At 42.1% G+C, this 15,213-nt stretch overlaps 1 protein-coding gene and 1 long non-coding RNA gene across 2 annotated transcripts in view; one reads left to right on the top strand and one right to left on the bottom strand.

Annotated features, from left to right (window-relative positions):
- The window catches only part of LOC134794976 (uncharacterized), a 746,430-nt gene extending 732,433 nt beyond the window's left edge, over window positions 1-13,997 (bottom strand). Inside the window, exon 1 of the long non-coding RNA XR_010144736.1 lies at window positions 13,985-13,997. This is a non-coding gene — a long non-coding RNA (uncharacterized LOC134794976). The remainder of the gene's footprint in view (window positions 1-13,984) is intronic.
- Window positions 8,821-10,896, top strand: LOC134795057 (uncharacterized). Its single transcript, XM_063766896.1, has 2 exons — window positions 8,821-9,525; window positions 10,026-10,896. Exons 1-2 carry the CDS (start codon window positions 9,061-9,063, stop codon window positions 10,116-10,118), a joined length of 558 nt encoding a protein of 185 aa, XP_063622966.1. The 5' UTR covers window positions 8,821-9,060; the 3' UTR covers window positions 10,119-10,896.
- Window positions 13,998-15,213: the final 1,216 nt, after the last annotated feature.

Raw genomic sequence — 15,213 nt, 5'->3', positions numbered from 1 at the left:
CGGTAACTGTTTTGACGGCAGCAATATTATCTGACGACTTGTAGGGTATTGCGGCTACCGATAACGATGTAAGGTTATCTATTAGTCGACGGTTTCGGCAGTCTACCAGTAGATCGTAATAAATGAGAAAGTCGACTCCTATAATCGGTTTTGACACGTCGGCTATAGTAAAGTTCCATGGAAATGCTCTTCTTAGACCTAAGTTGATAGTTAGTTGTATTGGTCCATATGTATGTATGACGGAGTTGTTGGCTGCAGTTAAATCAAATTTTGATTGTGGGCCAGGCGTCTTGACAGCCGACCGGGGGAAAACGCATAAATCGGACCCTGTGTCAACTAGATATCTTATTTTTGAATCCCGGTCGGTGACGAATAAACGGCCAGATTTTAGCTAGGGCAGTCGCTGGCCGCTAGTTCCGACCGCCCGGGGAGTTTTCCGTGTCAAAATTGCAGGGCTTACTGCATTTATTTGCCTTTAGGCCGAAGTTGTAATGGTAAAAACAGTGCGGATGGTTGGGCGGCGGCTGCGGCATCCCGGATCGAGAACGGCTGTACCTACGTGGCCTTGAGGACGAGCGCGAGCGCGAGTGTGCACGTCCTCTTCTGTAGTTAGTTGTTAAATACGCGACTTGCCTTGCCAGCTCGCTCACTTGCTGCGCCAAGGTGTCAGTAGGCGAAGCGGGTGCGAAGGAGACAGGGCACGCTGGTGCGTAGGTGGTAGCAGCAGTCGCCACTTGCGGAGCACGGGGAGCTGGAGGTGCTAGCTCGTATACTTTATCGGCTAGGTCAGCGAGCTTATCCAGGGGCTGGTCAGACTGCGACGCAAGTATCGTCTGGACATTATGCGGTAAACGGTCGCACCAAATTGTCCTTAGGAGGACTGAAGTTGCCGCGGCGCCGGCCAGGTTTTGTAAATGGCGCAGAAATTGGGATGGGCTGCGGTCGCCCAGCTCCTCTTGGACAAGCAGTTGTCGCGTCCGTTTCTCTTGCGACGCGGACAGACGTTTTATTAATTCGGCCTTAATTTTGGGATATTTCTCGGTAGCGGGAGGGTTAGTAATTACATCCTTTACCTCCATTGCATAGCGCGCCTCTAATTGCCCAGCTACGTAATAAAATTTGGTATCGTCAAGTGTGATTTTCGATAAGTGAAACTGAGCTTCGATCTGGGCGAACCACAGGGCGGGCTCGTCTGCGTTAAATGGAGGCACGCGGACGCCAACCCTACATACCTGCGCCTCCTCGTTTGCGTCGGCATAATCTTCTTGGAGATTTTCTTTCGACATCTTGCGTTAGTCGGTAGTCACCAATGTGGAAGAGGTAGGTATATAGGGGAAACTATATTATTTACAAGAGAAGATGCCGCGGAGTATTTACAAGTATATTTACAATATTATTTACATAAATTTATAAATTTCACAATACTCTGAATTAAAAATAACGTATGCTTTTTCTTAGGCAGAAGGGATTGTTGTATTGTATTGCTACATCTGTTGCATAGCAACGGCGGTGGCGCATCGCGCAGGCGCGCGGACTTAGGCGCGTACAGAGTGGCGAGCCGGTGGTCGCCACAATTTCTTACATAGGGGAGGGAGGGGGTTAAAAACTGGCAAAAATTGTCTTACGCAACTAATGAATGGCGCCTTTAGTGTTACTATTGCTTGGAACTGCTAAAATTATAAATAAAGATAAGTATATTAATACAAACTTCAGTGACTTACGGCCGATACAGACGGACTACAACCCGACTGCAACTTGTATGGGAACTGCACGTCGACTACACGCCAATTGCAACGTCGGCGTGCAGTTCAACAAAATGACCCAGACCCCTGGCAGTACTTATCTTATCTATTGTGCTTAAATACCAAATAGGTTCTATGTATTTTATACTCATCTATGGTATCTGTAGTAGTTAGTTTTCTGAATTCAAATATACGTCAGTCGTGGCCCTTGATCCGATCCGTACGTGCGTTTCCTTTACATATCAGGTTATGGGCTGTTATTTCGTGAAATAAATCGGGAATAAGTGGTGTAGTGGTGCCAGTGTATTATCGGAGCAGTTTAGCAGTGGTCGATAATGGGTTCCGCGAATTACTTAGTGAATGTACCGAAGTTAAAGGGGCGCGAGAACTATGGGGAATGGACTTTTGCTGCGGAAAATTTTCTCGTGTTGGAGGGGATGCGGCATTGCATTATACCAGAAGCAACCAAGAAAGTAGAAGACGCTGATGATGCAAAAACAAAAGCCAAGTTAATCATGACCATTGACTCAGCGTTGTTCATACATATAAAAAGTGTGAAAACGTCTAAAGAACTCTGGGATAAGCTGAAGGCCTTATTTGATGATAAAGGATTTGCGAGACGGATTAGTCTTCTACGTCATTTAATATCAATTCGCCTAGAAAGCAGCAGTTCCATGACTTCTTATGTGACTCAGATAGTCGAGATCGGACAGAAACTAAATGGTACCGGATTCGCTATCAGTGATGAGTGGATAGGATGCTTATTATTAGCAGGATTAACAGAAAAATACTCTCCTATGATAATGGCTATTGAGCATTCCGGGATAACAATTTCAACCGATGTCAGCAAGACAAAATTGCTAGACATGGAAACAGATTCAAATTTCGAAAATTCTGAAGTTTCCGGCGCGCTCGCTAGTGCGCAGAAGTGGCAACCTAAAAATAAAAATAATGCGCAGTCTATGTCAAGCGGAAGCGGCGCAGTAAAGAATGATGGTGGCTCCAAGTCCCACATTCGCTGTCACAGATGTCACAATCTCGGCCATTACAAGAATCAGTGCACTTACAATGAAAAAAATGCCGCGAGTGATAAGAAAACCACGCGAAAGCAAACGCATGCGTTTAGTGCTGTATTCTTGAGCGGTACTTTCAGTAAAAATGATATTTATGTGGACTCGGGGGCTAGCGGACATCTATTTACAAACAAAGATTGGTTGAAAAACATTGTTTATCATGGCGACAAGGAGATTATTGTTGCAAATAATCAGAAGATGACAGTTTTATGCACCGGCGACTGCGATTTAGTGACAAAAACGGATGCATTTGAGTTCGATGTAACTGTTAAAAACGTAGAGTGTGTTCCCGAGCTGGCCACAAACTTGTTGTCAGTCAGCCAACTTATAAAGAACGGCAACGAAGTTTTGTTTTCCAAGACTGGCTGCAGAATTGTCAACATAAATGGTGAGGTAGTGGCAGAGGCAGTATTACAGAATGGAGTCTACAGATTGATAATGCCAGATAGTGCATTTGCAGCTCCAGTAATGGTTTCCAGGAACACATGGCATAAAAGATTATCTCATATATGCAACAATTATTTAAATAAGATGCCTGACGCGGTTATCGGTTTGGAACTTGATGATAAATCGCAGATAAGTAAAGCCTCATGTACAGTTTGTTGTGAAGGCAAGCAGAGTCGGCTTCCATTTAATCACAAGGGTACAAGGAGTGAGGAGGTACTACAGCTAGTACATATGGATATATGTGGCCCTATGGAACAGATGTCAATGGGTGGTTCCAGATTTTTCCTATTATTTGTGGATGATTACAGCCGGATGACCTTTGTGTACTTCCTGAGGCACAAAAGTGAAGCTTTAGATAAATTTAAGGAATTCAAGATGATGGCAGAAAACCAGACTAGCAAAACTATCAAAGCAATTCGAAGTGATCAAGGCAAAGAGTTTTGTAACCGTGAGTTTGACCTATTCCTTAAAAAACATGGCATTATTCATCAGAATATAAATGCTTACACACCTGAGAGCAACGGATTCTGTGAGCGAAGGAACCGTTCGGTTGTGGAAAAAGCTAAATGTATGCTATTCGAGGCTAAGCTAGGAAAGGAGTTCTGGGCTGAAAGTACTCACACAGCTGTATACTTGCAAAACCGCATTATAGCAGCAGGACTGAATAACAAGACACCATATGAAATGTGGACAGGTGACAAGTCCGATGTCAGTCATTTAAGAGTATTTGGCAGTCCTGTGATGGTACATGTAGCTAAAGAAAAGCGGTTAAAGTGGGATCGGAAGGCAGTCAAGCATATCCTAGTGGGATACCCTGACGGAATCAAAGGTTACCGAGTGTATGACCCTGAAACTAAGCGTATTACAACAAGTAGAGATGTAGTCATAATGGAAGATGAGATGACTGATGTTGTATTACCAGTTACTGAACTACCAGAACCTGAAAAGGTGGTGGAGGATGTTGTCTCAGATGAGAGTTCAGTTTCAGTGGGGGAACCTAGTTCATCGACAGAAGATGAGTATTTCACAGATAAGACAGTAACAGAGCCTGAAGATGACTCATACGTTCCAAGTAGTGAAAATGAGGACACAGATGAAACCACTAATCAACTGAGAAAGTCTACTCGGATAAGGAAAGCTCCAGAATATTATGGTGTTGCGAATAAATGCCAGGTGGCAGATGTCCTAGATGACGCCAGTGGCTTGACACTGAAGTAAGCCTTAAGTGGACCAGAGAAGGACCAGTGGCTCAAGGCTGTTGATGAAGAACTCCAGTGTTTCGAGCAAAATAAAGCATGGGAGCTAGTTGATATCTCAAAGAGTGGCACAGTGGTAAGATGCAAGTGGGTCCTGAAGAAGAAATATGACAGTGACAACAATGTTCGTTTTCGTGCGAGGTTGGTAGCTAAGGGCTTCATGCAGAAACAAGGTATGGACTATACTGATACTTTTTCGCCAGTAGTTAGGCATACAACTTTGCGAATGTTATTTGCTTTGTCTACTCAGCTTGGTTTTGACATAACTCATCTTGACGTTGTCACAGCGTTCTTGAATGGGGATCTTGAGGAAACGCTTTACATGCATCAACCAGAAGGTTTTCCTAACATGCAGAGCAATAAAGTGTTAAAGCTAAAGAGAGCCATATATGGGCTAAAGCAGTCCTCAAGAGCCTGGTACAAGAAGGTGGACCAGAGTCTTATTGAGATGGGTTATAGGAGGTCAAAACTGGAACCATGTCTTTACTCAAAGAATAAGGGTGAATTAAAAACGATCATTGCTTTGTATGTCGATGATTTCTTTATATTTTCGAATGACAGTGTTGAAACTGACAACTTGAAAAGTGCTTTAGCTTCCAGATTTAAGATTAAGGACTTAGGGGAAGTTAGGCAATGTCTAGGTATGACTGTAAGTGTAGACAAGACTAATGGGGTCATTGCACTTAGTCAAGAAAATTACATTAACCAACTGTTAGACCGTTTTCAGATGACTGATTGCAAGACTGCTGACAGTCCTTTAGAGCCTAAGTTAGATATTAGCGGTACTAAAGGTGATTGTGACAAAAAGATACCTTATCAACAGCTCGTTGGCAGCCTTATGTATCTTGCTGTGCTCACAAGGCCAGATATAGCTTTTGCAGTAGGTTACTTGAGCCAATTCAATAACTTCTTTAATAATGAGACTTGGACTTATGCTAAAAGAGTGTTGAGGTATCTCATCTATCAAGAAGACTAGACATGTAGGTCTTAAGTATTGTAAGACAGGTAATTCCCAGCTAGTTGGCTTTGTAGATGCTGATAGGGGCAACAATTCGGCAGATAGGCGTTCTTACACTGGTATGTGTTTTACCATGTCGGGGGGTGCGGTTTCTTGGGAAACTAAAAAACAGAAGACTGTCGCTTTGAGCTCTACCGAAGCTGAGCTGATGGGAATCACCGAAGCCTGTAGGGAGGCTATATATATGCGTAATTTGTTAAATGAAATTACAAATAGAATTTATACTGTTGATATATTTAATGACAACCAGGGTGCAATTAAGTTGTCATATAATAATGTTTTTAGCAAGCGCACTAAACATATTGAAATGAGACATTTTTTCTGTCGTGACTGCATTAATGATAAGATAGTTAATCTTAAATATTTAGAAACGACAGAGATGCCAGCAGACATTCTGACCAAAAGTTTATCTGGCAATAAACATAATTATTTGATGAAGAAGTTAGGTTTGTGTTAAATGTTTATTTAGATTTGTTGGTCAAAAGGGTATTTATAGTATTTGGTATTAGTGGGGGTATTGTGCTTAAATACCAAATAGGTTCTATGTATTTTATACTCATCTATGGTATCTGTAGTAGTTAGTTTTCTGAATTCAAATATACGTCAGTCGTGGCCCTTGATCCAAACCGTACGTGCGTTTCCTTTACATATCATTATCTTATCCTATTGTTTTCGGGGGCCCTTGCGGATATACTTCGACCCATAGGGATCTTTTGTGTAATTACCCCCTAGATAGGATCCGTCAACTACTCAAGAGCTTTTCCCACCATATCCATGTGTCGGATGATGGAGCTCATGGGTAAGCGTTTCAAAGTCCTTTGGTTCCAGGTATCCTGCTCCAAAGTCCTTCATTCGTTGTCTGGCGAGGGCGTGACATTAGGTGTTTTACTGTCTCTTCCTCTTCGCCACACATACGACAATCGGTGTTGTCAGAGTGTCCCATCTTGGCCAGAATTCCTTTGACCCCGTAATGGCCAGTAAACACCTCCGTTATGATTTGGAGTTGTCTTTTGCTAAGTTTCCAAATCTAAGCTCCAACCGGAGTCTACTCCTTGCGTAAAGAGCTTTGTGTGCTTTAGACCTGTCAGACTGTCCCATTCTTCCTGATGTTTGGTCTTGCTATGGTCTTTAATAGCCGTTGTGATGGTTCCCTGTGAGAGCCCCACGAATGGTTCCGGACCTATAAGGTTACTTTCAGATCCGGTTCTGGCAAGTTCATCTGCATTTTCATTGCCTGGGATCCATACCAGTTGCACTCTGTTTTGTCTTCCAAGCTGGTTCAGAGCTTGGACGCCTACTAGAAACCACTCTGGGCGCTTCAAGCGCTTTGAGTGCAGCCTGATTGTCGCTGAGTATATAGATATTCTTCCCTTGGGTTTGCCTAACTATATTCTCATGCACACAGGCAATTATAGCGAATTAAGTCGGCTTGGAAGACAGTGGCGTAATTGCCCATGCGCCCATGCTTATACTACTACTAAAGTCATTTGCATAAATGCCTGCCCCCGTACCAGATTCTGTCTTAGACCCGTCTGTGTACCATATGATGTCGTTTTCATCGGAAATTAGTGCTACAAGACCTTCGGTCCATTCAACCCTTGTTGAAATTTTAACGTTAAAATTCTTACGGAACCCAAACTTGGGTTGCATCTTATCGCAGCCCATATTCGTAATCCTTTTCATGAAATTGTCACATTCCATGTTTGTGTGTTTGGTCCTTTTAGCATCGTTGAAGACAGCCCTGGTTTCCTTCCGGAGTTTTGCAATATCCGGCTTCCACCAAGGCATCTTCTTCGCCAGGATTAATTCCGGACAGTTGTTTGACCAAGCTGTGTAGACAGCTTGTACTATTCTGTCTGTTTCAAGTTCTATGTCAATAATAGAGTTTAACTTGCCTTTAGGGTCTCCCAGTTCCACCTTCAGGTCGCTTTTGAACGCTAACCAGTTGGTGTTCCTGGGATTCCGTTTGCGTATAGTTTCTAATTGGACCCTGGCAGTACTTAGTAGAACTCAGGTTTGGTGCAACAAAAACACATTATCTTTTGGTCAACCGACTCATCTTGATGAGCACTAAGGAGAGTAGTACCCAAGATAGAGCTGATGCTGAACCCTGGCAGTACCTAGTGGAACTCAGGTTTGGTGCAACATAGGCACACGCTGTTTTAGTCATTCGACACGTCTTGATGAGCACTTGGGAGAGCAGTACCCAAAATAGAGTTGATGCTGAACCCTGGCAGTACCAAGTGGAATTCAGGTTTGGTGAAACATAGGCACACGCTGTTTTGGTCATCCGACACGTCTTAATGAGCACTTGGAAGAGCAGTACCCACGATAGCGCTGATGCTGAACCCTGGCTGTACCTAGTCGAACTGTGTGTGTGTGTGTGTGTGTGTTTATGCGGAGCAGCGTGATTACCGCCAGTAGGTGTCCAGACGGGATAGTTTTTCGCTCAATTGTGTGGTGTGGGCGCAAAAATAAATTCAAGGACACTAGCTCGCTGACCCAACATTATGTAGGAAAACCAGTTGGCTTCCTCGCAAAAAACTGGGCGACCGTGTAGGCGGTGTAGGATGTAATAAGGGCTTATGAAATTGTATAGTATGTGTGGATGATATTGGAAATTTGATTTTGTCGGTTGGACATGTTTTTTATGCACAAAGTAAAAACTGTAACAGACAGGCGTACCGGACAGCGACCGGGGTCCGTAGCATATTTCTTTCTTGCTCTCACTTATAGCTGCGTCCTTAACTGACTTATTACGTACCCACTCGATCGAACATGTAACAAGCCTCGGATTGGATCAAAGTCGCGGTCCGGTACGTTTAGGTAGAAATCTCCGCGAGCCCTTACAAAGCTCTGCTTTTTGCTAGCATAGGTACATATTTATTATATGTATGTATGTATAATATTAAAGTAGGTACATAATTATTTGCGTCTTCAGTTTGTTGAATTAAATGTATATCGGCACTAGGTACCAGTTCAATGTTGTAAATTCTTAGTTTCTTGCTACCAAAACATTGTTTGGAAGAGATCGCTTCTTAGCAATAACATCGCCTGTTGTTACCTAGCTTTTAACTGTATTTCATCTTCTGTGTATTTTTAACTGTATTGTGCACAAGAATATTTGCGTATATTTGATTCCTAGACGAATCCAAGTAAATACTTTAAGGCTTGTACTTGGCTTGTACTAAAGCGACCCACTTCACCATTTTGGTGCTCGGACAAAACGAGAGCGCTAATAAGTAGTTTCAGGGTGAAATGAGTTGTAGGCACTTTCATGCGAGTTGTTAAGGGTGTATATGTAAATAGGTTTTGATATTTTTATACTATTGTCTATGTCTAGTCTTAAGTTCTTTTTTAATTCCATATTTAAATTCGAATGTATTTTTGACTGTTTATATTGTTGTATGTCAATTCGCAAAATAAATCCATCGAAACTAGTCGACTGCCTGGTTTATTGATTATTTTCCACTCTATTAGCTATCGAGATTCCCTCTTCTTTATTTGGTCCTTCTCCCTCACTCATGATCTTGCGATCTACTAAAACCAAGCAGTCGGCTAAAAGTGCTAAAATGACGCGCTCGGAAACGGGTACCCCTGCCACGGGTAGGCTCGGCCAGTCCAAAAAGTTGGACCACGGTGCGGCCGACGCCACCGTACCACCCGCGGCTTCCGACCCGCAAATCCCCGGGACGTCTCGCGAGTGCCTCACAACCGGCACCAGCGCCGAACAAGTTAATGTTCCCCTCAGTTGCAGGTCTCGCGCTTCGGGCTCTACGCGATCATCGGCCACGATCAGGGCACGACGATTGACCGCGGAGGCCCACTTGGCCCGCAAAAGCATAGAAAGGGAACAAGAGCTCTTTCAACGCGAGCGCGAAAGCCTCGACAACCAACGGAAACTCCTTGAGCAGGTTAAACAGGTAGAACAGCTTGAACTTGAAGCGAAAATAGCCGCCTTAGAAGCCGAGGAGCGATCCAATCACACGGTTAGTAATGCATATTCTCGTACAGCATCTTGGGTTCGTGACGTAAATCAGGAAAGGCAACCCGTAGACACACGGGCCGAAGTGGATGTAACTATTCCGCCCCATACTTATAGCGGTAGTTACCGCCATGACCGCCGATCCCACTATAAATTTACGGCCAGAACCTACTGTGGAGTGTAATTTAAATAACCGTATTAATTCACCTTTATTGCGTGAAAACGTCAAACGTCAAAACGGCCACTATAATGCAGTGATTGATTTTAATAATGATTATGTAAACCAAGAGTGCCGCCGCCGACAAGATCAAACCGAGCCAATAACCGGCTCTGCCACGCTTTTACAAGCTATTGCCGATACGGCTGCCGCAGCTAAAGCGCTCGCCGCACGAGACGTGCCAAGAAAAGCTAAAATTGAGCTTCCATCTTTCTATGGCAACTCGTCACAATGGCTTCAATTTAAATACTTGTTTGATAGTACTAAAACTTCTTATTCCCCCGCAGAAAATACGGCGCGTCTACATAACGCACTCCGCGGGCCCGCCCGGGAGGCCGTCGCCTCTTTACTCAATACCGCAGCAGCTTCCGAAGACATAATGGCAGCACTCGAACGTACATTTGCTTGTCCCGAAATGATTGTCTTCGGCGAAGTTCAGATTTTGAAAACGCTGCCTCGGCTCGGGCCTGACCTAAAGGAGATAGGTATTTTCGCTAATAAGGTACGCAATTCTTTGTCTACTATGAAATTACTCGGCCTACGAGAATATTTACAATCGCCGGAGCTGTTTCATAATATTCTAGGAAAATTTAACCCTTTAATGAAAATGAGATGGTCTGATTATGCGTCAGATTTGTCAGAAACGTCAAACCATCTCAAGTCAAAGTTAGAACTTTTATCTGATTTTCTAACGCGTGAACACGAACGCTATATTAAATTCGCTTTATCACCAGAAGTAGGGCTTTCTACGTCTATACCGCAACAATCACGAGTACATTTTCCAATGAATAAACCATTTAAACGTGAAAATATACATGCCGTTACTCATGACAAAAATAAAACAACTGGTAAGATAGTGTGTTTATTGTAAAAAATCCCACAATATTAAAAACTGTACTGAATTTACGTCGTTATCTGTTGACGATAGGTGGCGTTGGTTGCGTGAACACAAAGTTTGTTATAGATGTCTAAAAGACAACTCACACCTATGGAAATTATGCAAAAGCAACCCTTGCGGGGTCGATGGTTGTACTTTTCGACACAACCCTCTTTTGCACGGTAGGCAGAATACGTTTACATCACCGCCTACACCCGATACACGGATTAATAACATCATTTGCGTTCCTGCGGCTGAAAGTGATACCCAGCTAACCCAGCATACGTCGAGTTCCTCGCCAGCAGGTAATAAGGTGTCAGACAACAATGTGACTTTGTCTAATATAGGTATATCGTGTAACCAACATAAAACGTCTAATGAAACATGTTCAAATATTACAATGTTGAAGGTTTTACCAGTGACACTTTCAGGGCCAAATGGCAGCTATGAAACCTTCGCGTTTCTCGATGATGGCAGTACTGCGACTATGATCGATTGTAAAGTGGCTGCTCGCATAGGTTTAATAGGACCTGAAGAGTTCATAACTGTCAATGGTATCATGGGTTTACAAAAAACTACAAAGGTAAGATACGTTGACTTTTACATAAGAGGTAAATATGAATCTGATATCCATTTGGTAAATCGTGCTAAGGCTGTACAATCGTTAGGCTTGAACGAACAAACTCTATCTAGAGAGACTATTGAATCTTATGCTCACTTAAAAGACCTAGCCGAATACTTGACATATGCTGACGCTATGAGCTGACGGTTGGTGAACCGTACTTATTGGTGCTGAGCATTGGCATCTGTCAATATGTCGCGAGGTTTGTGAAGGCAGACGTAACGAGCCCGCCGCTGTCGCACTTTGCTTGGGTGACGTATTCCCTGCAGTCTTACCGTGTAGTCTTACCAGTTGGACTACTGGGAATTTCCTTCCCAATAGACTCACTAGTAAGACCATTGGGAATTTTGTGCCCTGTAGACTTACCAGTAAAACAAAACTCCCAATAGTCCTACTCTTACATAAGAGTCTACATAGACTTAGGTTCTTGATAGACAACCTACACAGTGAACTTGAATCTATGACCCAAGATAAAACATTTGCTTACTAGACATCTTGTCACATAATTAACAAACTACAAACGAGTACCTAGGTAATAGAAGAATACGTGTAAATTATTTTAAATTTAGTAAAATGTGTGACATAAATGTAATAAAAAGGGGACGAGGTGAGGTACTATTGCTGGATGGATACCAGTACTATAAATTAAAGACTTATAAAGATGCAGGAATTATATGGCGATGTGCTCTATACCGTAAAAGTAATTGTGTCGGGTCTGTTACTATTGTTAACAATGTTGTGGTAAAAAGTAAACCACATCTTGTAACGTGCTGTCCTGATCATGCTCAAAACGAAATAGACATAAAGATGAATGATTGTAAAAAACAAGTTGAATCAGACACGGCATCAATACCCAGGGTCTACAGAAAAGCCGTGGGTTCACTCGAAAATTCTGGAATTAATATTATAAGCAAGTTACCAGAATTCACCAGTGTAAAATCGACACTTTACCGACACCGAAATAAAACTCTGGAAGTAGAAAAATTATACCACAAAAGTTTTTCTGATATTAAGGTTCCGCCTAAATTTGATTCTTTTCTGTTAGCGGACTACTATCGTGATGACGGTGCACGAATTTTAGTGTTTGCATCCAGTGACGCAAAGAAAGCTATGACGGAAAATAAGGACTTTTTCAGTGATGGCACATTTGAAGTAAGTCCAGTACCCTTTTGTCAGCTCTATACTATACATAGCGATTTGGGTAGTTCTCAGGAGACTACAAATATAATACCCGTTATCTATGCCTTCCTCCCGGATAAAGAAACGCAAACATACATTACACTATTGCAATTAATAAAAAGCCAAATACCGGACTGGAACCCTATGCAATTTAAAACAGACTATGAGGAGGGCATGGTAAAGGCTATAAGGTACTTTTTCCCGCAAGTATTGCCAAATGGATGCTATTATCACTATCGTGAGAGCCTGAAGAGAAGAAGTAAATCTCTGAAATTAAAGGCATACAGAATAGTGTCACTTTGCAAGTGTTTGCCACTATTACCTAAAGAAAATATTCTGGACGGTTGGAGTTATATAATGGATGAGATGGAAAACTCCTATGTGCCAGATAATATGAAAGCATTTAAAACATATACGTAGGCTGTTCCATAAGTCTTGCAATGGAAGGCATCTAACAAGCTTTGACATGTATGACTGAGCGTATGGTTATCTGCCACTAATTACAAGTTCTTACATGATGTGTTTGTTCAGACTGCCAGCAGTGATATTCGGTAAATAGATCGAAACAATTGCGAAAATGGCTACTCTCGGTAACCGCGAGTACAGAGTGATTTTCTATTATAATTTCAAACGTGGATTATCTTACCAAGAGTGCCACGAGGAAATGTTCGGTGCCTTTGGTAAAGAGCGCCCTTCCTTTTCTACCGTATTCAGGTGGCACAAGGAATTTCAAAGAGGCAACTATAATTTAGACGACGACGAAAGACCGGGCCGACCCATTACAAGCAGGACCCAAGAAAATATAGACGCTGTTAGAAAACTGATAACTATTAATAGGCGAATTACGTGCAGACAGATTGAGGAGATTCTCCACATTAGTGCATCAACACTTAATTCAATTTTACACCATGACCTAAAAGTTAAAAAGTTATGTTCTCTCTGGGTCCCGCATCTGGGCAGTTGGCACTTCCACCATGATAACGCTCCTGCTCATCGAGCGATCAGAACTCAGGAGTTTTTGGAGCAATCGGGGCTTACTGTGCTGGACTACCCGTCTTATAGCCCCGACCTTGCACCGTGCGATTTTGGTCTCTTCCCGCTAATCAAGAGCCAGTTAAAAGGACGACGGTTTGCGACTGATGACGAACTATTGAGTGCATGGGATGAAGCCTGCGCCATTGTCACAAAGGAGCGGTGGAAGATCATGTTTGATACATGGTTTGAACGCATGCATAAGTAAATTAACAGTGATTGTTTTTATTTTGAAAAAGCTTAATAAGAAGTTACACTTTTGCAAGACTTATGGAACAACCTACGTATGATCAGATATTGGATAAAAAAAAAACAAAATTGAGAGAATCTGTGTATTTGGCCAACGGCATCGCACAACCAATTATTTGGAATCGTGGCATTCTGTATTGAATGGTGATGTGGGTAAGAAAAAAAGTAACTTACACCAATTGTTAAATATTTTAATTTCTGACGCATCGTATCAAAAGGTGCGTAGTATCCAAGTCAAAATCAATTTAAATTTGAATAAAAGACACAAAGTTTACATTGAACGCGACCGGTGTATTCAGAATGCACAAATGCAATTAATTAGTGGAGAGATAAGCGTTGGTCATTTTTTGGAAAAGTTACGTTGATGAAATAGGTCACTGTACAGTCAAGGTCATAAATACGTGTATATTTTGTCACCTTTCATATTATTGCAGGAAATTGCATGCATTTATTATTTAACCCTTTTCCAGGCATAGTACGATATATCGACCACATACGTGTCAATAGAATTTCAACCTTAACAAATGGATTAAAGTTTCAAATTAGATTGAACTTTCGGAAAATGTGACTCTTCATTAAATAAACCATCAAAACAAAACTATTTGGAGCCTACTTGGATTTTGAGGGAAAACCTTCTAGATTAGTGGGGCCTGAGGCCGGGGAAAATTTATTTAATAAAAATAGATTTACATTTAAATAGTTTATGAACTCGACTGTACTTGTCTTTGAGTTTGTTATTGTTTGTCATTAGAAAAAAATGCATTTAATTTATTTTTCTTCTAATAGATTTAATAAAGCTACTGTCTATCAAATATGAGGTCTATGATTTATACATTTTAAAAGAGTAAAACTAATGGGATGAAAATGACATCTGCGAAGTCTTACGACCAGTAAGTCTATTGGGAAGGAGATTCCCAGTAGTCCAACTGGTAAGACTACGCGGTAAGACTGCAGGGAATACGTCGCTTGGGGACGGCTTGGGTGGACTTTGTATGGACCAACGAGTAGCAAAACCAAGCCAGTCGAGTTCGTCAACCATTGTCAGTTAGACCGCACTGAACCTTCTGAAAATTAACGCCTGGAGTCACTGATAAAGGAGCAATACAAACTCGACTCGCTCGGTATCTCTAAGCGCGAGACTCTATTTAGCAAGCTAGACTCCCGTGCCGTCGAGATTCTTGACGCTACCACCACACGCTTACCGACCGGTAGATATGAAGTAGGTCTTCCGTGCTGTGACAACATACAGTGTGTTCCCGATAGCTACCCACAAGCTTTAACAAGATTTCTAAGCCTCGAAAGGCGAATGATTCGTGAGCCCGCCTTCGCTGACGCGTATAAAAAGTTTATTGATAACATGATTGCTAAAAATTATGCTGAGGAGTGCAATTCCGGCACTTATTACAATCATCTTATCACTAAAAGCGTCAACACCAGCATTGATCTCAAACGCGATACCAATTTAGGCGATTATCCAAATAAAATTCACACCTTATCTGATAATTTACAACCTAGT

This window comes from Cydia splendana, chromosome 11 (genome assembly GCF_910591565.1).
Source record: "Cydia splendana chromosome 11, ilCydSple1.2, whole genome shotgun sequence".
NCBI classification, from domain to species: Eukaryota; Metazoa; Arthropoda; class Insecta; order Lepidoptera; family Tortricidae; genus Cydia; species Cydia splendana.
Note: the sequence above shows the minus strand (reverse complement) of the source record. Positions and strands in the feature narration are given on the sequence as shown.